This window comes from Crocodylus porosus, unplaced genomic scaffold, assembly GCF_001723895.1.
Source record: "Crocodylus porosus isolate Cpor-Errol unplaced genomic scaffold, CroPor_comp1, whole genome shotgun sequence".
NCBI classification, from domain to species: domain Eukaryota; kingdom Metazoa; phylum Chordata; order Crocodylia; family Crocodylidae; genus Crocodylus; species Crocodylus porosus.
Genome location: NW_017728918.1, coordinates 10,162,502 through 10,187,100, shown reverse-complemented (window position 1 = coordinate 10,187,100; position 24,599 = coordinate 10,162,502). Strand labels below are relative to the sequence as shown.

General features: G+C 56.6%; 1 protein-coding gene across 1 annotated transcript in view; it reads left to right on the top strand.

Moving 5' to 3' along the window:
* The window catches only part of OTOF (otoferlin), a 139,635-nt gene that overhangs the window by 1,924 nt on the left and 113,112 nt on the right, over positions 1 to 24,599 (top strand). Inside the window, exon 3 of the mRNA XM_019538117.1 lies at positions 22,777 to 22,865. Within this exon, the coding sequence (XP_019393662.1) occupies positions 22,777 to 22,865 (89 nt within the window). The remainder of the gene's footprint in view (positions 1 to 22,776; positions 22,866 to 24,599) is intronic.

Genomic DNA, 24,599 nt, shown 5'->3' with positions numbered 1-24,599 from the left:
TTGGCCTCCTCAGGCTCACCCCTCCATCACCAGCAGCCCTGGGCCGCGGGTGAAAGCGGCTCTGAATATTTAAAGGATCCTTCCAGCTACGAGAGGGATCCTGGGGCTGCGGTGTCGAGGGTTTAGCCCAGGATGGGATTTCTATAGTTTTAATCCCGGCTCTGGGTCAGATCTTACCAAGGCTGGACGAATCCTTTAGTGAGCCACTACTTAAAACTGTATATTTATATTCCTTTTCCTCACTCAATAATGATAACATGTACAATAAGCACAACTGTGCCTCTTCTTCGCTTAGGGCCCTAGGCATGTGCCTAGGTGGCCTCTGCGTTAATCCGGCCCTGGATCTGACCCCACGCTTTAGGCGTCTTAAGATGGACGCGGGCATCTAAGTGCAATCTTGTTCCACCCTGCTCAAGTCCCTGAAATCACGTGAGCCTAGAAAATGCGGGTTGCAGGGACCTCAGGAGCTCACACCTAGTCCAACCCCCTGCTCCAAGCAGGGCCAGCCTCAACTGCATCATCCCAGCCAGGGCTTTGTCTACCCAGGTCTTAAAATCCTTCAAGGATGGAGATCCCACCACCTCTCCAGGCAGCCTCTCCGGGGCGCATCACCACCCTCCTAGTGGCAATTTTTTTCCTAATATCCAACCTCAACTTCCCTTGTCCTGTGGTCTAGGACCGCTGGTGGCACTTGCACCTCTGTGCAAACTCAGCTTGCTCCCTCTTGGTAATTTTCTCGGACATCTCTGGCCACGCCGGAGCTGTAGGACTCCTGTCACGCGCCGAGCAGACGACGAGAGCGTACCTGGACTTTTTAAAGCATCGCGTGTTACTCATTGCGTTGCTGTAATAAGTGACATGCCTCCCAGCAAGGCTTTTTTAGGGTGATCCCTTTTACTGGACCACACTGAACCATACGAGCCTCCAGGGCTGCAGGCCTCCAGGCTGGGAGCAGCTTTTTTATTTAAATCCAGCCGTGAGTTACTAAACAGCCCTGCCAGCCGGCGCAGAGATGCCGGTCCTTCGGCGGGCTGTGTGCGGGCCGGCGGGATCGCGCCTGGCTGTGCGTTTTAGCCGCCTTAATGGCTGGGTTTTGTGTGCAGTGGCAGCAGGAACGGGCGGGGTGACGGGTCTGTCCACCGGGTCTTTACGCTTCTCCGTCACGATGCAATGAGAGGGGCGAGGAGAGCGGAGGGGGACCATTTGCGCGGCACGGCAATGAATCCTGGATGCAAAGGAAACCGCAGGCAGCAGGGACGAACCAGGGCTGCCTGCGGTTTATCTGACACGTCTACAACCCACGAGAGCCCCTCCCCGGCAGGCCGCGCGCGCCGGAGCTGCCCACGTGCGTCTCTGCCGATGTCTTCAGCTGGGACCCGTGCCTTCCACCCCTGCTTGTCCCCCCCACCATGCCCGTGCACGGCAGCCCCGCTTCTGCGGGGTGAAGGCGGGGAGTCTATCTAAACGGATAATGTTTCAACACTCGCAATGACAGACGTTTTGAAGAGAGGAGATCTGCGGAAGATCATGGGCACCAACGTCCTGTTTGGATATGGTACCTAGAAAGAGAAAGACGGGGTCAGAAGGGGGTGGCGGGGTCAAGCCTTAGGGACGTGGGTAGGGCAAAGGCAAGGGGAAAGTTAGGAGAGCAGGGGGCATTGGCCGCCACTGCGCTGAACCAAAAAGGCCATCCCTGAGTGGGGAAATCTGCGGTGGAAACCCTTTGCTTGGGCTGTTACCCCAGTGGGATGAGCGCTGCTTGCGCTGGCAGAGACCCTTGCTGCGCCCTTCCTTCCCGGGCTCCTTTTAATGCCCCATCCCGTCGGGCGAGGAAAGGCCAGCCTCTCCTTTCAGCCTCGCGGGGACTGCTTTCAAACCAGCATCTGGCATCAGGGCAGCATTCATAATTCAAGAACCGGGGGAATGCCTCCCCCCGACAGAGCCGAAACAGCACGGCCCCGGGAAGAAGGAGCGCGGGAAGGCGGCTGCCAGCTGCCAGGCCCCCGGCTTTGTCGCCGCGCCGCGACGCCGGCGCTCTTCCCTGCAGGGAGGCCTCGGCGGGCCTCCCCCGCCTCTTGTGCACAGCACCGTGCGGCGGGGTGGGACACGGGGGCGGTGAGAGGAGGCTCGGAGCCTGGGACAGCGGCGCGTTCGGCTCCTCGCTAATAAGAAGCCAGCCGCCCCCAGCCCGCACTTATGGTGCCCCGAAGAAGTTTGCATTTTTTTTTTTAATGATGATTATTCATCACTTAACAAACGGTGCAAAGCCAGAGCTCCAGGAGGACAAGCCCCTGGCTGTTCCTGTGCAGCAAGCAGGCTCCTTGGCTGCGTCCTGAAGACGATGGCGACGTGGGATTGAATGCAAGGGTGGGAATTCAGTCGCGCGGGGTCTCCAGGCCGAGGGGTTGCGCTTCACGGGGCTCGGTTTTATGACCCTAGGCCGTCGGCACCAGAGAGGCAGGGTGGCCTGGGTGAGGCACTGCACGGAGATGCTGAAGGGCCTGGGTCCAGCCCCTGTCTCCATCCTGGAAACAGGGCGGGAGCAAGCCTTCCTCCACGCCACTCACGTTCCCGGCAACTCTTTGTGTCTCATCCCGCTGCTCACGTACGCAGCGCCGCGCGCAGCCGGACCCGGATGTGGGCACGCTCCAGGGGCAGAGAAGCAAGGGTGCGATCTCCTGCAGCCTGGGCCCCAGACCCTGCCGCCGGTGCCCGAGCACCTGCAGTCCCACCGAGGGTAATTCTCGCAATGCCGGCTCCCGGGACCCTGCTCAGAGGAGGCAGCAGAGGCCCTGGCTCCTTGTCGGTGCTGTTCAGATCAGCCAGCGAACGAGGAGAGACCCGCAATCGCTCGCGGGGCCTGCCCCAGCTCGTGAGGAAACTGAGTCGTGGTCCAGTGCAGGGTGGGATAAACCAGTGCAGCTGGTACCCGCAGGGGGTCCTGCAAAGTGCAGGGCGAGCTCAGGTTTCCATCCTCCCCCGCTGTTGGCACGGGGGGGTCAAGCAGTGAAAGCCCCTGTTTGGGCTGGACTGGAGACAGCTCTTCCGGCCGTGGGGTCCGGTCACACCCCTGATGCACTAAGTGTTCCCGGGCTGAGTAGGAGCTCCCACCCCCACCCCCACCTCATGGTCTGGATATAGATTCAGAAAACAATAAAAAATGAGGGTTGAAAGGAGCTCAGGGGGTCACATCTAGTCCAACCCCTGCTCCAGGCAGGGCCAGCCCCAACTACATCCTCCCAGGCAAGGCTTGGTCTAGCCAAGTCTTCAAAACCCCCGGATGGAGGATGGAGAGTCCCCCACCTCCCTGGGGACCTGTCCCAGGGCCTCACCACCCTCCTCGTGAGAAAGTTTTTTCCTAATATCCAACCTCGACTTCCCTTGCTGCAGCTGGAGCCCATTGCTCCTTGTCCTGTCATCCCCCACCGAGACCAGCCCAGCTCCATGCTCTTTGCAGCCCCCCGGCAGGGAGGTGACGGCGGCTATTCAACCCCCCTCGGTCTTCCCTTCTGCAGACTCAATCAGCCCAGCTCCCTCAGTGTCCCCTCACCAGTCCTGCCCCCCAGCCCCACAGCCATTTTCGTTGCCCCCCACTGGACTCTCCCCAACTTGTCCACGTCCTTTCTGTAGTGGGGGCCACAGCTGGACACAGGACTCCAGATGTGGCCTCCCCAGTGCTGAATAGAGGGAAGAATCACATCCCTCGGTCTGCTGGCACCACTCCTCCCAACGCAGCCCAGGATGCCGTTACCCTTCCTGGCACCACGGGCGCACTGCCGGCTCCTGCCCAGCTTCTTGCCCTGTCACCCCCAGGGCCTTTCCTGCCGAGCTGCTGCCCAGCCCGTCCTGGTGCACGGGGATTGCTCCGTAGGGTTCGCTCTCCCCACACTGCCTTGGGTTGAACTTGGAGAGCAGACACACTGAGCCTAAGGAGGATGCCCAGCCCAGCCCAGCTTGGTGCAGGCCTGTGGCAGGCTTTGGTGGCCTGTGGTCAGCCGTGGATGCGTGGGCTGAGGGGAGCCCCCGGCTGCAGTGAAACTCCAGGGCAAATTGCGAGGGGTGAGGATGGACGGACGTCACCCAACCACGCTTCCCACGTCTGGGTCACCGCACTGGCCTGGCCTGGCCTCTCGGAGGAGCGCCAGCCCCTGCTGGGATCTGCACTGCTGCCAGGTCTCCTTTAGCGGCAGCATCGGTGAAGCAGTGTGAGATTCAGCATGGAGCACAGCGGGGTCTCAGTGCTGTTTTTTCTCTCCCAAGCTGGGCAGTTTGACCTCCCCTCTGCTTAGCTTAGAGAAGTTGGGCTGGAGCGGACCTCTAAACTCTTCACAAAACTACCATCCAACACAAGGCATCGCACCTGAACCTGCCATAGGTAAAGCAGGGGCCAACGTCCCGCTTCTTAACGCATGCGCAGGACGTCCCAGGTAAAGCCATATATTGACTAAATAGCACTTTTTTTCCCCAGCAGTGCTTTAATGCACAGTAAAATAGGCTAATGTGTGCTAAAGTGCAAGTGCAGGGTGAGCAGAAGGGAGCAGACCCCCATCCAGCCTTGCAGCACTGTGCCTGGGGTCCAGCATCAGCTGCTTGTGAGGAAGGCACACCAGCTGGGGGGATAACTTTGCCCTTGGGGCAAGTTCTTCCAGGATGCCCATTTTGCTAGGCTGGCTCATGCCATGAAGCGCCCGGGGTTTTGTGCTCTCTGAGCGCAAGTTTCTCTCGAGCTCTCAGGCTGGGGAGCTCTGTCCCAGGCAGGGGGCTCATTTAAGCTCTTCTTGAAAGCCAGGAAGCACCCACCCCCACCCAAATCTGTTCTTCAAGGGGTCGAAGCACCTTTGGCAAAAGCCTCATTGTGAAGGACGTCCAGGAACCGAAGCCCTGCTGGGTTTCGGTGGGACTGGCACGCTCCCATCGCTGCCGCATTTTGTATGGGGCACGGCCCTGCCTGGGTGTGCGAGGAGCCCGCCTGCCTCCCCAGGGTGCCGGCAGCCCCACCCCCACGCTGGCTGTGATGCTGGCCGAGACGGGGGCAGATCTGGACGGACCAGTTCTGCCCGTGCATCCTCTCCGGATCAGGCATCCTTGTGGTTGCCAGGCAACCCCAACCTTATTTTACAGCAGCTTGCTGGGAGCAGCTGGGTTGGGTTTCGCGGTTGGGTTGGGGAGCTTTCCAGGGGCCTCTTCCCTGCCGACCCGGGGCAGCAGGATGGAGAGGGTTGCGGTGCTAGCTTACGCCATGGGGCAGGGGCGTACAGCTCGGGGTACGGCCGCGCCGCACCGACTGCAGCACAGGGCTCGCTCTCCTGCACGCTTCGCTGGTCCGGGCGCTAACGAGCCTCCTCCTGATCCACCTCAGTGGAGCCCATCGGGGTCTGCCTGGAGCCAGCCTGGCTCAGGGGACAAACTCCAGGCAGCAAGTGAGCACGCAGGCAGCAGGTAAAGAGACTGGCCCTATGCCCCCATGCCCACCCCCATACCCACATGGCCCTGATGGGCCAGGTAATGTGAGTGAGAAGCACTGGCATAGACAACGAGGGCTGGAAGTGGCCTCAGGAGGTCACATCGAGTCCCACCCCCTGCTCCAAGCAGGACCAGCCCCAACTGCATCATCCCAGCCAGGGCCTTAAACCCCCCAAGGATGGAGACTCCAGCATCTCTCAACATAACTCGTTCCAGTGTTTTACTACCTTCCTAGGGAGAAAGTTTTTCCTAATCTCCGACCTCAGCTTCCCTTGCTGCAACTTGGGCATGTTGGGTAATTGCAGGACTGAGCCCCACGGTGAAGACACTTCAGTTTGGTCCTGTGAGGTTACTTGCATGTGGGCACGCCTGGTATGTGTGCCTGTCTGTGCGCCGTGCCCAGGCCTGGTACACCAGTGACGGGCTGTGCACAGAAATGGAGTGTATCAGGAGGTCCAGGATGGCTGGTGACAAGCAGGGCCTGGCAGGGCACAGGGCACTCGACATGTGTCCTTTTGCCTGTTCTCTTCCTGTAAAGCAACTTCTATTTGTTGGCAGGACAAGAAGCAACGGGCTCAGGTTGCAGCAAGGGAAGTCTTGAAGCAAGGGAAGCTGCAGCAAGGGAAGCTGAGGTTGGAGATTAGGAAAAACTTTCTTATGAGGAGGGTAGTCAAGCACTGGAGCGGGTTGCCCAGAGAGGTGGTGCACTCGCCATCCTTGGAGGTTTTTAAGACAAAGCCTTGTCTGGGATGGTGTAGCTGGGGCTGGGGCTGGGGCTGGGGCTGGTCCTGCTTGGAGCAGGGGGCTGGACTAGATGTGACCTCCTGAGCTCCCTCCAACCCTCATTTTTTTATGATTGTATGGTTAGTTTTACTTAGAAGTCAGACACTGGATTTGTATGGGACACTTTACATAGGGCTGATCCTGACTCGAGCAGGGGTTGGACTAGACGTGACTCCCAGAGCTCCCTACCAGCCCTGATTTCTCCAGGATTTTGATGATTCGACAGTCAAGCTACTGGCCTAGATGGGCCTTGGGACTGGCTAAGCGTGGTAATGCTTTTGAGGGGTCTCAAGAACAAGCCTGGCCACATGGTATACTCCCTGCGCCTGAGGGGTGCCAGAGCCGAGCCAGCCTCCAAAGCGTGACAGAGGTTTCCCTGCCTTGTAACCATCTTCCCAGCAGCAAGCGCCGAGGAGAAGTAAAACGACAGAGCAAGAGCTATTCCCACCCGCCTCTGATCACCAGCCGGCGCTTTCCACTCCCCATCACCCCCGCCCCGCACCCGCGCTCACCTGCGGCTCCCAAGGAGAGAGCTGTGTGCCTGCTCGGGGGCGGGCTGCTGAAGAAAACAGCCCATTATACCTGCGAGCTGCCTCCTGCTTACCGCCCGCTGCTGCCGAGATGAAAACCTCCGCGGGTCGTGGGGAAAGCGATTAAAGAAACTGTTTCCAGGGCTGGAGCTCTAGGAAATTGTCTTCATACTCCAGGTTCTTCTGATGCAAAAACGCTGCGCAGTGCAGGGAAAGGCACATTGAGAGCTGACCTGGTGCAATGCTGAATCTGCCTTTCTGCTGGTGGGAAATGAAAATCTAAGCCTGGCAAATGTTCTGTGAAGTCGTTAGCGCGCCGTCCTGTGCCAGTCCATAATCTTAACTCTTCGCCATAGCCCCAGGCGTCACCCCCGAACGAGGTGTGCCGATCGCAGCTTCTAGACCGGTGCCACGGCCTGCAGCGAGACGCGGCTCACTGCAGACCAAAGTCTGCAACTCCCAGAGGTTTCTCTGAGGGTCAGCAATGCCGTACCTGCTGGGCACATCGGCACTGCCCCCCGGTCGTGCCGCACGGCGCAAAGGGATGCGTGACAGCACGCTCGGTCCTAGGATGGTTTGGGGGATGTGAGCTGAGGTCTGGGTGGGCCGTGGAGGTCCCTGGGCTCAGCCACCTTGGTTATAAGCTGCCGGTCACCTCTCAGGTGAAAGACAGGCCAGGCATCTCAGCTGCTTTGCAATGAAGGTTGTGAGTGGAGCTGGCTTGGAGGGCAGAGCAGCTTGCAAGGAGGACGGTAGGGCCGGTCAAGCATCTAAGCACAGGATGGGGAGGCAGAGCTGGATAACAGACCATTGGTCTCCTGTGGGTGAAATTCCCCCTAGGCCTATTACTGGTGGTCCCAGGGGAGTGGACCAGGATGCGAGGGCCTGCGGTTGCATGAGGCCATGTGCTGACTGCCCGGGGTGTCCGTTTGCCCTTGGAACAAGCCGCATCCCCTCTCCGAGCCTGGTTTCTCATCGGCTGCAATAGGAACTGCTATGGCACTGGCTTCTCCAGCCAGCCCTTTACACACCCAGCAGCACCCCGTGATGCAGTCTGCCCTGCCACAGCCTCAAAGCGAAGGTGTTCAATCTGGGCGCATCTACTGCACAGTAACCAAAAATTACAGCACAGTACGGGCACGTGGCTACACGTGCATGCCCGTGCTGTGCACTAACTGTGGTGAAGTATACCAATGTGGGCGTAAATTTGCTTCCTGCATCATGCACATAGCAAATTTATGCCCGATTAGTTATTGTGCAGTAAGGCATGTGTAGACGCCTTGCTGTGCAGTAGTGCTGTCTGTGTTGACTGTCCACACACAGCGATACTGCACTGTAATGACTGCATGTGTAGACACTGGCCTAAAAACTGTGCAGTAAATGCATGTGTAGATGCACCCTCTGAGTGCTGGTGCGGGTAGCAATAGTGAGCTGTTATTTCTTGCTCGGCCAATCATTCAAGGGGGTTGCTGCACATGGATGGTCATGAACACACCTTCTCTATCTCAGCTTGAAGCCCAAGGGTCTGCTCAGGTCTTAACCTCCCTGCTGGAGCTGCCAGCATTGCTGTGGTTGAGTGCCAAGAGCAATGTGAATACCAGCCCCTGCAAACAGGTGTGAACTCCCTGGGAGCTGGCCTGAGACCCCAGCCTCACACCAAGTCAGCTAGCGATCACCCCTTAAATGTGGGCATGCTCCTTTAGGTGCAATGTGGCCCGGTAGGTAGAGGGCACCAAGGCAGGGGCAGGACACCTGGGCTCTGTTCCCTGCTCTGTGTCTTGAGCCCCTGCCGCGTTACATACACCATGCAATTAATTTGCAATCGATGTAGACTGGCAAAGCAATTATCTTGCCATAAATATGGCCGCCCAGCTGCAAAGTTAGTGCTTGAAAATGTGTAACAGCTTTGTAGCTGGTTTCTATCCAGCTTTCATTTGGATGTGTGATAGAAGCCTTCATTTCCCAGCTCGAAAATGGGGTTCAGGCTGTTTCTCCTGGAGATCTTCCAGCGACATCTGCCTAAGGCCAGACATCGCTGTGAGGCAGATCAAGTCAGCACCACTTGACCTTGCCCATAGCTTCATAGATTATGGAGTTAGAAGGGACCCAACGGATCATCATGTCTGACCCCCTGTCCCAGGCAGGAAAGAAGACCGAGGTCAGACAACCCCAGCCAGGTGACTGTCAAGCCTCCCCTTGGAGACCTCCGAGTTAGGTGACGGCACCACGCTCTTGCAGCCCGCTCCAGACTCGTCACCCTTACTGTAAAAAAAGTCTTCCCAATGTCTAACCTAAATCTACTCTCCACTAGTTTGCACCCATTATTCCTAGCTACTCCCTGGGGCGCTCTGGTAAACAGCGCATCCCCAATTCCCTGCTGCCCTCCCTTGATAGGCTTATAGGTGGCCACAAGGTCACCCCTCGGTCGTCTCTTGTGAAGGCTGAAGAGAGCCAGATCCCTCAACCTCCCCTCGTAGGGTCTTTCACAGAGACCACTAACCATGAGAGCGTCCCTCCTTCGGACCCTCTCCAGATCCTCTGTGTCCCTCTTGACGTGCAGCGTCCAAAGCTGGACACAGCGCTCCAACTGCGGCCTGACCAGCGCCGCGTAGAGAGGGAGCATCACCTCCCTCGACCTGTTGGTCATGCACCTGCTGATGCACGACAAGGTGCGGCTGGCTTTGTTGATGGCCTCGTTGCGCTGCGGCTCATGTTCATCTTGGAGCCAGCTATGACTCCACGATCTCTCTCAGCCTCTGAGCTGCTGAGGAGGACATCCAGCCCCCAACCTGGAGGTCTGCTGGGGATTCCTCCTTCCTAGGTGGAGCACCTTGCATTTATCTTTGCTGAATTGCATCCTATTTCGTTTCACTCATTGATCCAACCTGTCCAAGTTGGCCTGTATCCACTCCCTGCCCTCTGGTGTATTCACTTTGCCCCATAATTTGGTGTCATCTGTGAACTTGGAGAGGGTGCTCCCCACACCCTCGTCCAGATCGCTGATGAAGATATTAAACAACACCGGTCCAAGGACCAACCCCTGCGGGGCCCCACTGCCCACCCCCTTCCAGGCCGAGACTGACCCGTCCACCACCGCTCTCTGGTGCGGTCCCTGAGCCAGTCCCCACCCCCTGACCATGCAGGCATCCACTGCACAGCCCGTTAGCCTCCCCGTGGGAATAGGATGCGACACTGTGCCGAAAGGCTTCCGAAAATCCAGGTAGATGACATCGGCCTCCGCTCCTGTCACGGCAGCATGTGACCTGGTCGTAAAAGGCTATAAGGTTTGTCAGGCAGGATCTACCTGCGACGAACCCGGGCTGGTTTCCTTTCGGCATCATTTCCCCTGCTGGGCCTCCACAAATGCGATCTTTGATGATTTTTTCTAGTATTTTCCCAGGGATCGAGGTAAGACTGACTGGCCTAAAGTTACCCGGCTCCTCCCTTCTCCCCTTCTTAAAAACGGGCACCTTGTCGGCCCTTTTCCAGTCCTCGGGGACCTGTCTGGAGCACCATGAGAGCTCAAACAGCCGTGCCAGTGGCTCAGCAATGACACTGGCCAAGTCCTTCGGCACCCGTGGATGGAGGTCGTCCGGGCCGGCTGACTATCCAACACTTGCTGGATACTTTTCCCACCCGTCACTGGATTGTAAATTCGACCAAATGATGGTCGCCATCTCCCAGGTCACTGTGCACTCGCAGGTCGCCCCCGAGATTGTCCCCAGTTGCTTAGACCAGGTCTAGCAGGGCGCTACCCCGGTGGGATGGGACACCCCCGGGTTAGGTGGAGGTCCTGCACGCAGTGTAAGAACTGCCTTGAGTGGCTTGTTTTGGCCATCTGCTCCTCCCAGCGAAAGGCTTTCTCCAAACCATGTAACCCAGCCAGCCCCTTCCCCTCTCCCCTCTGCAAAGCCTTGGGGAAGCAATTGCCAGCAGCTACTCAGCAAAGAAAGAACTTTTTTCTTTTGCATCTACCTTGTACTGCTGAGCAACGCAGTCTGCATGACCCCTGGCCTTAAAATACCCGGACTGTGATGCCGAAGCTGGCAAAGGGGATGCATTATTAATCCATGTTAGTAGGACTTTTCTCTCCCGAGCAGGGGTATTGCCTTTGTTGAGAATCCTCTGCATTGAAAGAGCAATAGCAACCTCCTATAAGCTCCTAGGAGGGTGCAACCGGGTCGTGGATGAGATTTCACTCGGTTATCCCACCTCGTTTATTATGGGGATGGTGCGGGCAGGAGCTCAGCACTCTGCTCCCAATGGGGAGAGAGAAGGCAACAGGGGAGAGAAAAAGAGAGCAAGGTAGTCACGTAAGAAAGTAGGAGCTGCCAGACAGAGACAGCCAAGATGCTCTGGAGAGGCAAGAGCCCTGCAGGCAATAGACGTGGGATTGCACACACACACTTACACCCCCCCGCCATCTGCCCAGCAGCGACAGCTGGACGCCAACTCTGCTGCATATGGTTGAGTCTCTGAGCAGTTTGCTTTCCCAGTTGCTCTTCCCACGATCCATAGCACCATCCAGTCTCTCTCGGGGAAGGCCCGGCCGAGGGATGCTCCTAAGGCAATGATTTCTCATAAGAGAAGGGGTAGTAAAGCCCTGGAGCAGGTCACCCAGAGAGGTTGTGAGATCTCCATCCTTGGCTGGCATGATGTAGCTGGGGCTGGTCCTGCTTCGACCTCCTGACAATGACCTTGTCTTGGCCTGCAGACAGCTGGTGGCAGAGCAAATGTGTTGTGAGCTCCCCGCGCCAATGGCTCAGGGATGTCTGCAGGTGTTTAGAAATAATTCACATCCCCCGGGTTATGGGCCTCTTTTGGGAGCTCAGGAGCCCAGGGCTGGTTTTTGGAGCAAGTAGCACAGGACAGCTCGTTCTGGCAGGGTCAGTCCTGGGGCCTGGCCGCATCGCTCGGTGGCGCGGGAGCGTTTTCTCAGGTGGCCTCTTGCTGCTGTGGCTTTTGATGGGCGGGCTGCTGGGATCGGTGCAATGCTAGCGAGCCGTCTTCCGGCTTCCAGAGGCACAGCGGAAATACAGCTCGAATCCGTGTTTGGTTGGTGCGGTGTCAGTCGGACAGCACACCAGCCGGCCTGATTGACCGTCAGCCCAACTGAGTGGATCTGACCCGTGACAGGCAGTGATGCAGCACGTCCCAGAGGCTGCTAGGAGCAGCAAATCTTGCAGCCCCTGTATCAGTACCAAAAATACCCCAATCTCACGCCAGCTTCGTCTGTCTGTCTATTGAAATGTCCATTTGTACTTGTCTCATAGCATCCTAGCGCTGGGGGGCTGGGAGGGAGCCGCAGCGGTCACATCTAGTCCGACCCCTGCCTGAGGCAGGGCCAGCCCAGGAACATCATGAGCCGTGTCCAGCACCAAACTCCCAAAGCAAGTTATATTCTCCCAGCTCAGCCAAGGTGCATGCCGAAGAGTCGGGCAGAGAAAGCCCTTCAAGGATGGCCTCAAGGCCAGCTTGAAAAGGTGCAACATCGGCATCAACTCGTGGGAGACGACCGTCCAGGACCGCCCCGAATGGAGGGAGAGTCGGCTGCCGGGAGCTCAGTACTTTTGAAACCTCACGTGATGGTTGGAGCTGGAAAAGCAGGAGCTGCAGAAGCAGCGAGTCATGAATTAAATCAAGAATCCAGCAGGTGGAAACACGTGCCCTAATTGCAACAGGGTCCGTCTATCCCGGATCGGCCTCTTTAAGCATCTTTGGACCCCCTGAAATGACAGTCATGGAAGACAAGCATCCTCGACTGCGAAGGGCTGCTGTCAATGACTTGACGTGCAGCGTCCTGCAGATACAGCCAGCGTGGCAAGGAAGGGAAGAGGTTGCACAAATGCTGTCTCAGTTCCCCGGTGACCCACAGTTAACTTCACCAGAAGGAGCAGAAACTGTATTTGCAATGTGATTGCGCAGTGCATTTCACAGCCCAGGCCCGGTGCTTTTAGCACGTTGAGAGCTGCATGGGCAGGGCAAGGCAGCCTGGCTCCACGCAGCGTACACAGGCTCGTTCTCGCCTTCCCCCTTCCTCCTCCTCAGTGCTTGTTACACTCACTTGTGGCAGCTTTTTGCTAATAGCTAGTATGGGCCTTCACCCAGGGGCCTGCACTTTCCTTCAAGTGCCTGCAGCATGTGGCTCACCGGGACTCCAACCCTAACGCAACACATGCACCGGGAATAATCCCATGCAATATCTGTTTAGCAACAGCCTCATGGGTTTCACTCTTGCCTGCGGAGAACGGCTGCAGACGCTTCCTTTGGGGACGCCGAATAGCCACGTGCAGGTTCCAGCATGAGCCCTAGTCGCCTTCTTGCAAAGGCTTGCACCAAGGAAACACGTCTGCCCTGTTCGGGAGGATCTCCTTGCCGGGCTGCAGGTTCGTGAAGTAGGAGAGGTCCGTCCACCTGTCTCCTTAGATGCTGAAAGTGGCATCACCTTCCATAGGCGACAGCCCACTTAGCATCTGGGGAGGTAGGCTATCACCTACAAAAGCTTGTGCCTCTTTAAACAAGTTAGTCTCTAAGGTGCCACCCTTGCTTGTGCCTCTTTAAACCAGTTAGTCTCTAAGGTTCCCTGCCTTCTGCCTGACTTCAGCCTAACATGGATGCTATCCAAGTCTGGCTACCTAGCCGACGGTAGAGGACTCTTTAGTCTGGCAGACCAAGGCAGAATAAGATCAAGTGCTAGTGAATTAAAGCTAGGAATAAGGCACAATGAATTTAACAACCAGGTAATAAGGACTCGTTGAAGCAATTACCGTGGGAGGTGATGGATCACCTCCCTAGCACTTCTAAAAGATACACAGCACTTCAACCACATGCAGGAGCTACTGGGGATACCCCTGGCACCTGGATGACAGAAGAGATTAATGAGGTTATTATAACGGTGCTTTCAGGCCCCACCAGAATGGCACACCGTAACAATTAAAACCAGCGCTTCTCGGAAAGGTTTTCTCCCGGTTGTTGCTGCCCGGATGAGAGAGATGAGACCCAACATCCCTAGGATGTCTGCATCTCTCCCTTCTGTGGCTGTAGAGTGATTTTCACCCCTTTAGTGCCATGGATCCCGTGCTAGATACTCAAGTTAGGGAATTTTCTGCCCCGCTCCCCAGACAGACACGTAATAATCAGCCGTATGCAAGGGCAGGGGACAAAGCAGGGAGCTCCCTTCGGGTCGGCAGGGTTTGGCGCAGGCAGCTGGAAAGCAGGGCATTTTTTTATTGCAACAAGTACGGACAGAGCAGAACCAACGGGAAAGAAGGCCGGGAGGATGCTCACGAGTCCACCTTGTCCACCCCCATCTGAACCGGTCAGGCCCAGTGGTTTTCCAGCCTGCTCTTGAAAACTTCCAGTGACGGAGATACCCCCAGGTCTGTTCCAGTGCTGAGCCACCCGCAGAGCTAGGATGCTCTTCCTAAAACCTGCCCTGCTAGGGAGACTGCCAAGGTGCAAGCGTGAAGGAGTCGGTGGGGAACGGGCAGGTGACGGGCGCTGCGTCGCTGAGTGCAGGTGCTGGGATTAGGGCAGCATGGCCCAGTGGCCCGGGGCTTGGGAGACCTGGGTCCAGTTCCCTGCTCTGCTATTAGCTTGAGGAAATGACTTGGCAGTTCAGTGCCTCAGTTTCCCCCTCCACACCGCAGGAATAACACCAACGTAGAGGATCGCACAGGGAATTGAAATGCTAAAGGACTGCGAGACGCTCGTGATATTACAGTGACCAGGGAGATCCAGGCCCCCGCGGGAGTCGTGGAGAAGGGACGAGTTTCCCAAAGGGTTTTAAATGGATGGGAAGGAAGACTGGGATCCAGCAGAGACGCCAAGGGAGGAGAGGTGTCGTGACGTGGACAGGCCAGGAAGATTGCTGCCCTGATTGCACTTGGGAGGGATGGGGAGGAGGCGGGTGGAGGGCAGCTGATGTCTCTTGGAAAACCTGACTGCCATCTCCAGTCCCGTACTGCAGAGGCAGTGGCTGGGAGATCCTCGGGGGACTGGAGGAGCCGAGGAAACAGCAGCAGAAAATGAGAAAAGTCACCAGTTAAAAGTCAATCTAATCTGCATTCTCATTTAGTCTCTCTTTGGTCTATTTAAAAAAGAAAATGCATTTAGATTCACTCTCCCTTAAGGCAGAGACAATCTTTGAATTCCTCCATCCCATCTGGAAGACGGCACAGAGCGCACCCTCACAATTTTACAGATGACACCAGGCTGGGAGGACTAGTAGATGTGGTGGAGGGTCGAGCTAGGATTCAGAAAGACCCTGACACGTTGGAGGATTGCACCAAAAGAAATCCCATGAGGTTCAACAAGGACAAATACAAAGTCCTGGAGGGAGCAATCGCATGCACCAGCGCAGGCTGGGGGGACGGGCTGGGCAGCAGCTCTGCACAAAAGGACCTGGGGGACAGGGGACAAGCAGCTGAATGTGAGCCACCAGTGTGTCCTCGGTGGCAGGAAGGTGCCCGGCATCCTCCTGGGCTGCGGTGCGAGGAGCGGTGCCAGCAGATCGAGGGCAGCGATTCTTCCCCTCTATTCAGCCCTGGGGAGGCCACCTCTGGAGTCCGGTGTCCAGCTGTGGGCCCCCGCTACAGGAAGGATGTGCACACATTGGAGAAAGTCCAGCGGAGGGCAGTGAAAATGGGTGTGGGGCTGGGGGACAGGACTGGCGAGGAGAGGCTGGGGGAACTGGGCTGACTGAGTCTGCAGAAGAGGAGACCGAGGGGGATTGAATAGCAGCCGTCACCTCCCTGCCGGGGGGCTGCAAAGAGGCTGGAGCTGGGCTGGTCTCAGTGGGGCAGACGACAGGACAAGGAGCAATGGGCTCAAGCTGCAGCAAGGGAAGTCGAGGTTGGAGATAAGGAAAAACTTTCTCCTGAGGAGGGTGGTGAAGCACTGGGACAGGCTCCCCAGGGTGGTGGTGGTCTCTCCATCCTTGGAGGTGTTGAAGACCCCGGGTAGACCAAGCCTTGGCTGGGATGATGTAGTTGGGCTGGTCCTGCTTGGAGCAGGGGGATGGACTAGACGTGACCTCCTGAGGTCCCTTCCCACCCTCCTTGTCTATGAGACTCTCTCTTCCTTGGCACAGATGCCCTGCAGGACAGCAGGGATGCTTTCCTGTCCCAGGCAGTGGTTTTCCCTTGCAGTGCTGCCCCATGCAGCTGCTCACCAAGCTTTTATTTATAGGGCAATTTATAAAGATGAACATTTACCTGGTTGCCTTCTCATTGGCTTAACAAAACGACCCCCTTAAGGATGCCCTGGCATCTATATCATGGCACATACCTGGCACTGGCCAGAACATATAGGCTGCATCCAAAAAGCACAGCTCATTTTTGTCTCCTTGGACTGCTTTCATGATCTGCCCTGTCAGCAGGAGCGTGTTCACGGTTTGAAAGCATTCATTAAAGATCCGGGAGGAATACATTTTAGCCTGTGTTCGTGAATGGTTTGCTTTGATCGTGCTTCTTCGATCTGGGCTCTTGCCTGGATTCCCCCTGTTCCTCATCCCTCAAGCACCTCCGAAGCATTAACGAATTGACCCTCTCAGCAGGAAAGAAGGTGAAAGACTCTGTATGCTCGATCTAAATGTTTTTGGTTTGCTGGGCACAGGCAAAACTGTGCTCCCACAGGCTGCGGGGTGAAGCCCTTCATGTTGCATTCAGGGGTCCCTTGCTTTTCATATGGAGACCTGGTTATTTGGGGCTGATTCGCCCTGTCAGCCCGATCTCCATCAGCTCCGGCGGGGCTGCGGTATCATCAGATGCCCGGCGCCTGCTTGCACTTCAATGCAACGAGGGAGCTGGGGGCTCTGGTGGTCTTACATAGACAGCCCACGGCTCGTTCCTAGCAGGGCTTTGCAGAGACTTTGCTCATCAAACCGCAGTTTCTGCATGCGATGTTGTCACATGCAGCTATGCGGGCCTTTTAGGGGGTCTTTTCCCAGTCCCGCTGGGCACCATTGGGCTTTCTCTCCTTTCAGTGGCCCTGCGGCCTCGTGCTCACCTATTGCAGGGGACACAGAGCTGGAGGGGACCGTCCGGGTCCCCAGAGGCAGAGCTCTGCTTCCACCGTGTGCGAGTCCAGCTGGAAACCCTCCCTGCTCCTCGCTGTGGCCCGGGCTCAACCCCTGCCTGCCCAAAGCATTCGCTTCCTTCTGCTTCCCGGCCAAAATTTATTCCATGCTATGCTTGGCCTGCCCCCAGCTTGTGCAGGCAGCCCAGTTGTATCCCCCCTTGGCCTTCATTTTGCTGAGATGAGAGGGGTCATCATTGCTCCCACCACCCCCCGGCCCTTCCCTGCACTGGACCCGGTCTGGGAAGGCTTGGAGGCCATTCTCCTTCCTAAGCCAGCTCCTTGGTTGCATTTCTTCCCCCCTGCCACTCACTACCCCCCATTAATTACTTCAGTGACTAGAAGCCAGGGATTGGGGCCCTGCTTGTTCCGGATACCCTGGTCAGCTTGTGCTTGCAGCTTTCTGAGCCCTTTCAGAGCCCCCCCACTGCAGAAGGGATGTGCACACATTGGAGAGAGTCCAGCGGAGGGCGACGAAAACGGTTGTGGGGCTGGGGGGCTGAAGCAGCAGGACATGCCGAGGAGAGGCAGTCGGGGTACTGCTGCCTTCTCTGCGGGATGCCTGCCGGTCCTGGACGGGGAAGCTCTGGCTCAGTGATGACAAGTCCTGGGAGCCGATGAGCTGGGAGACACAGCCGGCAGTTGGGGGAGCAGGAAAATCATAGAGGTCACAGGGCCGCGGGGCTGGAGGGGAGCTGCAGACGTCCCATCTAGTCCAAACCCTGCTTGAGGCAGGAGCAGCCCAGACAAACCCATTGCCCAGCCTCTGAGCAAAACTACGGTCACCCCGACACAGCACCAGGCACCGCACATGACCCTGCCCCAGGGAGAGCAGGGGGAACAGAGCAGCCAGCGTCCTGCTGCTGTAAAAGGGGGTTCATATATAGTCCAGAGACCCCAGGTAGAGGCCGTGCTCCTGCTGCGGAGGAAGGCAAAATCCCCCCAATCTGTACCAATCTAAGCGGGGCGGGGAATCCCTACCTGACCCCAAATCCTGCAATCTTGCATGTGCACAGAGCCTTTCATGGGGAGAAGCTAAGACAGCCTATGCAGGGAACCCACATATAAATTGCCACCACCTCTGGGGAGGAACATGGCACCATGTACTGCAGCGTTGCACTGCCCCTTGGCACAGGACGGTCATCCAGCTGGAAGTTAGCTCTGGGCTCTTCTTTTGGGGATCATTAACAACCACAAGGCCTGGATGTCTGCAATGTGCCTCTCCTCTGAATGACGGCAGCTCCGTGCTCTCCAGGACCAGCGTGGGGAGCTGGTTTCAAGGTGGCCTGGATGGAAAAGCCCCTGCTCCTCAACCACCTACCCCCTTTTCCACGGCGTGGTTTGCCTTGCCGGGGGCACGTCTCTGCAGTCGCGGCCTGGTGCAGGCTGCTGAGATACGGCAGCTTTGCAGGGCCGAATAGCACGAAAGCAGGATAATAGCTCTAGGAATTGGCAGCCGCATCCCCTGCCGAGCGTATTGATCGGTTCGGTTCTGGCTAATTAAACACGGCTGTCTGGAAAGCAAGGAGTGAAAAGGCTGTAGAGCCGCTGTGAAGCGAGGTTAAAGCACAGCCCGTCCCGGAGCATGAAACAGCACACTAGAAACAGAGGGACTGTGGGCCAAATGAGGGACAGCTCTTAATGACTGCTCCTCGCCAACAACACTCAGTGCTGTGGTTCAGTGCTGCTGGGGTTCGGGACTTGAAGACCCAGGTGAAGGGCCTTGAGGTCAGCAGTTCTCAGCCTTTGCAGACCCCAGGTCTCCTTCTTAACTCTTGTGCACTGAGTAGCAGGCACCCTATTTAAGAAATTCATTTTCAGTCCAGTTTTGGGCCCTGCACTACAAAATCCCATGCACCAAGGCCGGGGGGATGGGATGGGCAGCAGCTCTGCAGAAAGGACCTGGGGGTAACAGTGGACAGGAAGCTGGACAGGAGCCGGCAGTGTGCCCTTGGTGCCAAGAAGGTGACCGGCATCCGGGGCTGCATCGGGAGGAGGGACGTGCTTCTTCCCCTCTCTTTGGCACTGGGGAGGCCACATCTGGAGTCCTGTGTCCAGTTTTAGGCCCCCCACTACAGAAAGGATGTGGACACACTGGAGAATGTCCAGCGGAGGGCAGTGAAAACAGCTGTGGGGCTGGGGGACAGGACTGGTGAGGAGAAGCTGAGGGAAATGGGTTGCTTTAGTCTGCAGAAGGGAAGACCGAGGGGGATTGAATAGCAGCCGTCACCCCCTGCCAGGGGGCTGCAAAGAGGATGGAGCTGGGTTGGTCTCAGTGGGGGCAGATGCAGGACAAGGAGCAATGGGCTCAAGCTGCAGCAAGGGAAGTTGAGGCTGGATATTAGGAAAAATTTTATCACTAGGAGGGTGCTGAAGCCCTGGAATGGAGTACCCAGAGAGGTGGTGCAGTATCCATCCCTGGAGGTTTTGAAACCCTGGGTAGACCAAGCCTTGGCTGGGATGATGTAGCTGGGGCTGGTCCTGCTTGGAGCAGGGGGTTGGACTAGACGTGCCCTCCTGAGGTCACTTCAACCCCTCATTTTCTATGATTATATGATTTTAATTGACTGCAGGGCTTACCTCCTTGCACCCTACAGCACCCTTAAAAAGATCTCATGACCCCCTGGCTGAGAATCACTGCTCTGAATACTGGATCCTCAAGTGATCCACTGAGGACTGACACCTTTCTCTGTAGCTGGGAGCATGGTCTCCTTCCTTGCATCCCTTAAACATCTTCTAAGAAACTTCTTCCTGACTGTCCAGGGCCCAGATATTCACGGTGCCCCTGTCCCCCTGCTTTATCTGGGGCAAGTCAGGGGGTGTTTGATGGTTTGGGTGCTGTTCCCGGCAGCTGTGTGAGGGGGCTGTCGGTGAAGTTTTTAAGACCAGGTTGCACAGATAACAGGGGGCTTGAACGTGCTGTTTCCTAAAGGCCCTGCAGGCTTTTATGATCTATCCTGGGGAATGATTTCTACTCTTTGTAGTCCTTTGCTGTAGCTTGTCCCTAGCCACCCGCTATTTCCTATCATTTCCAGGGAAGAGGCCATGAGGGAGGTGAGTCTAATTTTGTCAGGAGGAGTCAGGGGCATTGGATCAACAAGATAGGCATCAGGATGGCATAAGTTCAGTCTCATTGCAGGAGATAGTCTAATGGACAAGACACAGGGTTTGCCTACATACGTATCTAGGGTCAACTTTTAGGGTCACCTCCACCAGCCACACCAGCTTCCCATCTCACTGTGCAGCCCACCCCAAAGCTATCTATATTATATTATATTATATTATATTATATTATATTATACGGCCCGTTCACCCTTCCAGGACTCAGGCAGTTTAGGGGGGTCTCCACATGAATGGTTGGCAGGCAGGAAGGGACAGTGAAATCCATGCTGCCGGGGGAGAGAGCTCTGCATCTCAACCCTTTCATGCCCTTTGCTTCAAGCTGGGCAGAAACACTCAACCTGGGCCTCATGGGGTCCCAAACCATCTTGAAGCCAATGTGGGGTTGGAGACTGGACCTCTAACAGGATCTTAGTGAGGAGTCTGGATGGGTGGGTTGGCCCATGGCTTTTCTGCCTCCTTTTTCTCTGGTGTTTCAAGGATCAATTCTGGACGAGATCAGCAAAACGCGATAGTTGGTTGTGTCTCTGCCACTTGGCCCTGATGAGACTTTTTCAACTGATTTTGCAGGTTCAGTTTAAAATAGAGCGTTAAAACAGGCTCAGTGCAATGTGCTTTCCAAAGCCCTCCTCAGCTGATCCGTGTTGGTTTGCAGACACCCGAACTGAACAAAACCCTCCAGGCTCCATCAGTCCATTCCTCCTTGTCCAGATCAGGATGCTACGGTGATAGTGCATATGCCAGTGTCCTGCCGGTTTTTAAGTGCGCCCTGTTATTTTAGATGCTTTGCAGAGAGGCAGGGACCTGTGCTATTTTCTGCCAACACCTTCGGGAGGAAACTGCCTTTTTAATGTTGATTTAATGAAAACATTTTAAAGTGTTAAAACGCCGCTCCCTCTGCCCCTGGTGACCAAGCTCCTTTTGACAAGGTGTTGCCCTCTGCATTTACACCTGCTGCAGCAGCTCCATGCCCCATCCCCTGATGCTAGGGAAACTCTCAGCAGAGCGGAGCTGGCCACGGTTGAAGATGTGAGTGATCCTCTGCTGCAGAGAATCAGAAATCCCAGAGCCGTGGGGCTGGAAGGGATCTCCAGAGGTCCCATTTGATCCAAGCCCTGCCTGAGGCAGGATCAGCCCTGTGCAAACCAGCCCAGACCAACCTCTGAGCAACACAACACCGCCAGCCTCGATACAGCACCAGACATCACACCCCACCCTGCCCCAGGGAAAGCAGGGGCCTCACGGCACCGATGTCCTGCTGCTGCAAAGGGATTAATATGCAATCAAGAGATCCCATGTAGATGCCACGAGCCTGCTATAGAGGAAGGCGACCCCTGCCCCCCCCCATCCTGTACCAATCTGACCAAAGGGGGGGAAATTCCTTCCTGATCCCAAATGCAGCATCAGTCTGAGCCTGAGCGCAGGGGCAAGACCCTCCAGCTAGGACCCTGCGGGGTTGGTCCCAGCAGGAGCATTGGCACAGCCCCATCCCCAGCCCCATGCCGGGCTGCAGGCAGCACCCGGCGCCTCTGGGGGAGACTTAAAAAAACCCTGACGTGTTGCAGCAAAGGGGAGAGGAGGGAAAATTCCCTCTTAGCCCCATGTAGCCACCAGTAAAGCCCAGAAGCTGGGAAAATCCCCATAGCAAAGCATGGACATCGCTGCACCTAGATCATCCCCCACCAGTGTCTGCCCACCCTCTCCGTGGCACCTCCAGGGATGGAGAGTGCCCCCCTTCCCTGGCATCTCCCCCACTGCCTCTGGCAGCAAAGTTTTCAATCTGAATCTACTTTGCTGCCTCCCCTTGGTGCACCTATAAGACATCCAAGGACACATAAGCATGATTTCAAAACCCAGCAAAGCCCTTCCCTGCCGGGCTGCATCCCCCAGTGACAGGAGAGAGGGATGCTGTAGACCCCCGTTCCCTGTCCCTGCACTGGGTCCTTTCCAAAACCTTGTCCCAGCATGTTCCCTGCCTTGCACCGCACCAGGATCCCGGGGGGCTGCTCCACGGGGCTTGCCCCCTCAGCGGCCGGTGGGTAATAGTGGTGACCAGCTAAGGAGGATGGAGCTACAGATGGGGTGAAGAGGAAGGCTGGGGGGAGAGAGAGCAGGGGTCTGTGCTGGGGACAAGCCAGAGCTAATTGCCCTTCTCAGGGCTGGTCAGGACAGGGGGTCGGTTTGGCTGTGAATTCAAGGCTGAGAAGAAACTGCCCTGAGGACAGGGCTCATTCACCCCCTTAAGGCAATGCCTGTGCAGGGGAAAGAGCCCCCATCTGCTTTGGCAGGGCAGGGAAGATACCCCTGTCCTGATAAAAGTCTTCCTGTCCCATCCCTGCACCCCATCAGTCCATCCCGCCATCAACCCAGCAATATTTCGACGGGCGGGGAAGATGCCCTCGTGCCGGCCGCTGTTCAGCTAGGCTTCAGGGAACAGGGTTTCCTCCGCTCCTGGAGGATAAAAGTGTGACACAGTTGTGAGCCTTGTGGTGTGAGCTATCCCACCAGGCTGATTCTTCGCGTTGGGGAAAGCCAGCGGACGCCCGGGATGTCTTTTAAATATCCTACGCCAGGAAATCTCCTTTGCCCAGAGCCCTGCCGTCAGTTCCTGGCTCTGCTTCTCGCTCGCCGCGTGGCCTCAGGCAGGTCCCTTTGCTCCCCTTCCCCGGGGCTCTTTGTGGCACTGCCTTGCCGCAGGCAGCACCGGCTGATCCCCGGGCACGTACGGCCCCCGCAACCCAGCGCCTGGCCTGCAGCAGCCCCCAGAAGTGCCCTAACCCGTTGCTCCTTCTGTCCTCCCCAGACCTTCCGGTGGCCCATTGCCAGCAACATCGATGGCAACGAGATGCTGGAGATCCAGGTCTTCAACTACAGCAAGGTCTTCTCCAACAGGTGAGCCAGCCCATCGCCTCCCCACTCCCCGCGCCCAGGGCAGCCCCCCACAAGCTGCTTCGAGGCTGGACCGAGAAGCGAACGGCCCCTTCTAGGGTCACCAGAGGGATTCCCTGCCCTGCAAACCGGAGCTAAAATTTGCAAACTCGGTAGCCTGAAATTCTCTCTTTCAGCCCCTGAATAAGCTGCCTGCTTTTCACAGGGTCTTGCCGATGTTTTTGGCTGGTGCACCACGCATTTGGGAGTACGGGATGAGACACCTGGCACATCTGGCAGCCCTGCCACAGATGACTTTCTGGTTTATTTCTCTTCCTGCCTCTCTGGGTTTTATTTCCCTGGGCATTTAGGTTTCAGTACTGTGTGCTAGGTGATACATGTTTTCACAGATTTTTTCCTTTAGCGTGTTATTTAGCTCATTCATTTGGCATGTGCTTGAGAAAAAACTCCTTTCTCCCAGCCCTTGAGCTGCTGGGTTGGTTATTTCCTGGGGTTTCCCCTCACTGCAAAGACATCAGTGTGTTCCCCTGAAACTGGGGATTAAATACAAAGTGACTCTCAAAGGAGAAGCCTGGAAGGACCTGTGTGTACTGCCAAGGGAGCGGGGTGGAAAGAGGTGCTGTCTCTTTTGCAAGCCAGCTGAGGAGTTAGGGGCTGGACGAATGGACCGTGAGGTGGACCGAAAACAGCCTGGATTGTCAGACTCAAAGAGTAGTAATCAAAGGCTTGATGTCAGGTTGGCAGCCAGTATCACGTGGAGCACCCCCGGGGTCAGTCCTGGGGCTGGTTTTGTTCAAAGTCTTCATCCAGAACCTGGAAGAGAGTATGAGGTGCACCCTCAGCAAGTCTGCAGATGACACCAGGCTGGGGGAGTAATAGATGCGCTGGAGGGTCGGGTTAGGGTTCAGAGTGACCTCAACAAATTGGAGGATTGGAGCAGGAGAAATGTCCAACAAGGACAAGTGCAAAGTCCTGCACATAGGAGGGAGCCGTCCCCTGCCTGGTGCAGGCTGGGGGGACAGGCTGGGCAGCAGCTCTGCAGAAAGGACCTGGGGGGGACAGGGGACAAGAAGCTGGACAGGAGCCGGCAGTGTGCCCTTGGTGCCAAGAAGGTGACTGGCGTCCGGGGCTGCGTTGGGAGGAGCGGTGCCAGCAGATGAAAGGAAGTGATTCTTCCTCTCTATTCAGCACTGGGGAGGCCACATCTGGAGTCCTGTGTCCAGTTTTGGGGCACCCACGACAGACAGGATGTGGACACATTGGAAAGAGTCCAGTGGAGGGCAATGAAAATGGTTGTGCACTGCAGCTGGGGGACAGGACTGGTGAGAAGGAGCTGAGAGAACGGGGCTGATTGAGTCTGGAGAAGAGAAGACCGAGGGGGATTGAATAGCAGCCGTCACCTCCCTGCCGGGGGGCTGCACAGAGGATGGAGCTGGGCTGGTCTCAGTGGGGCAGGTGACAGGACAAGGAGCAATGGGCTCAAGCTGCAGCGAGGGAAGTTGAGGTTGGAGATTAGGAAAAACTTTCTTGGTAGGAGGGTGGTGAAGTACTGGACGAGGTTACCCAGAGAGGTGGTGGCATCTCCATCCTTGGAGGTGTTGAAGACCTGGGTAGACAAAGCCTTGGCTGGGATGATGTAGTTGGGGCTGGTCCTGCTTGGAGCAGGGGTTGGACTCATAGTTTCATAGTTTCATAGTTTCTAGGGTCGGAAGGGACCTGAGCAGATCATCTAGTCCG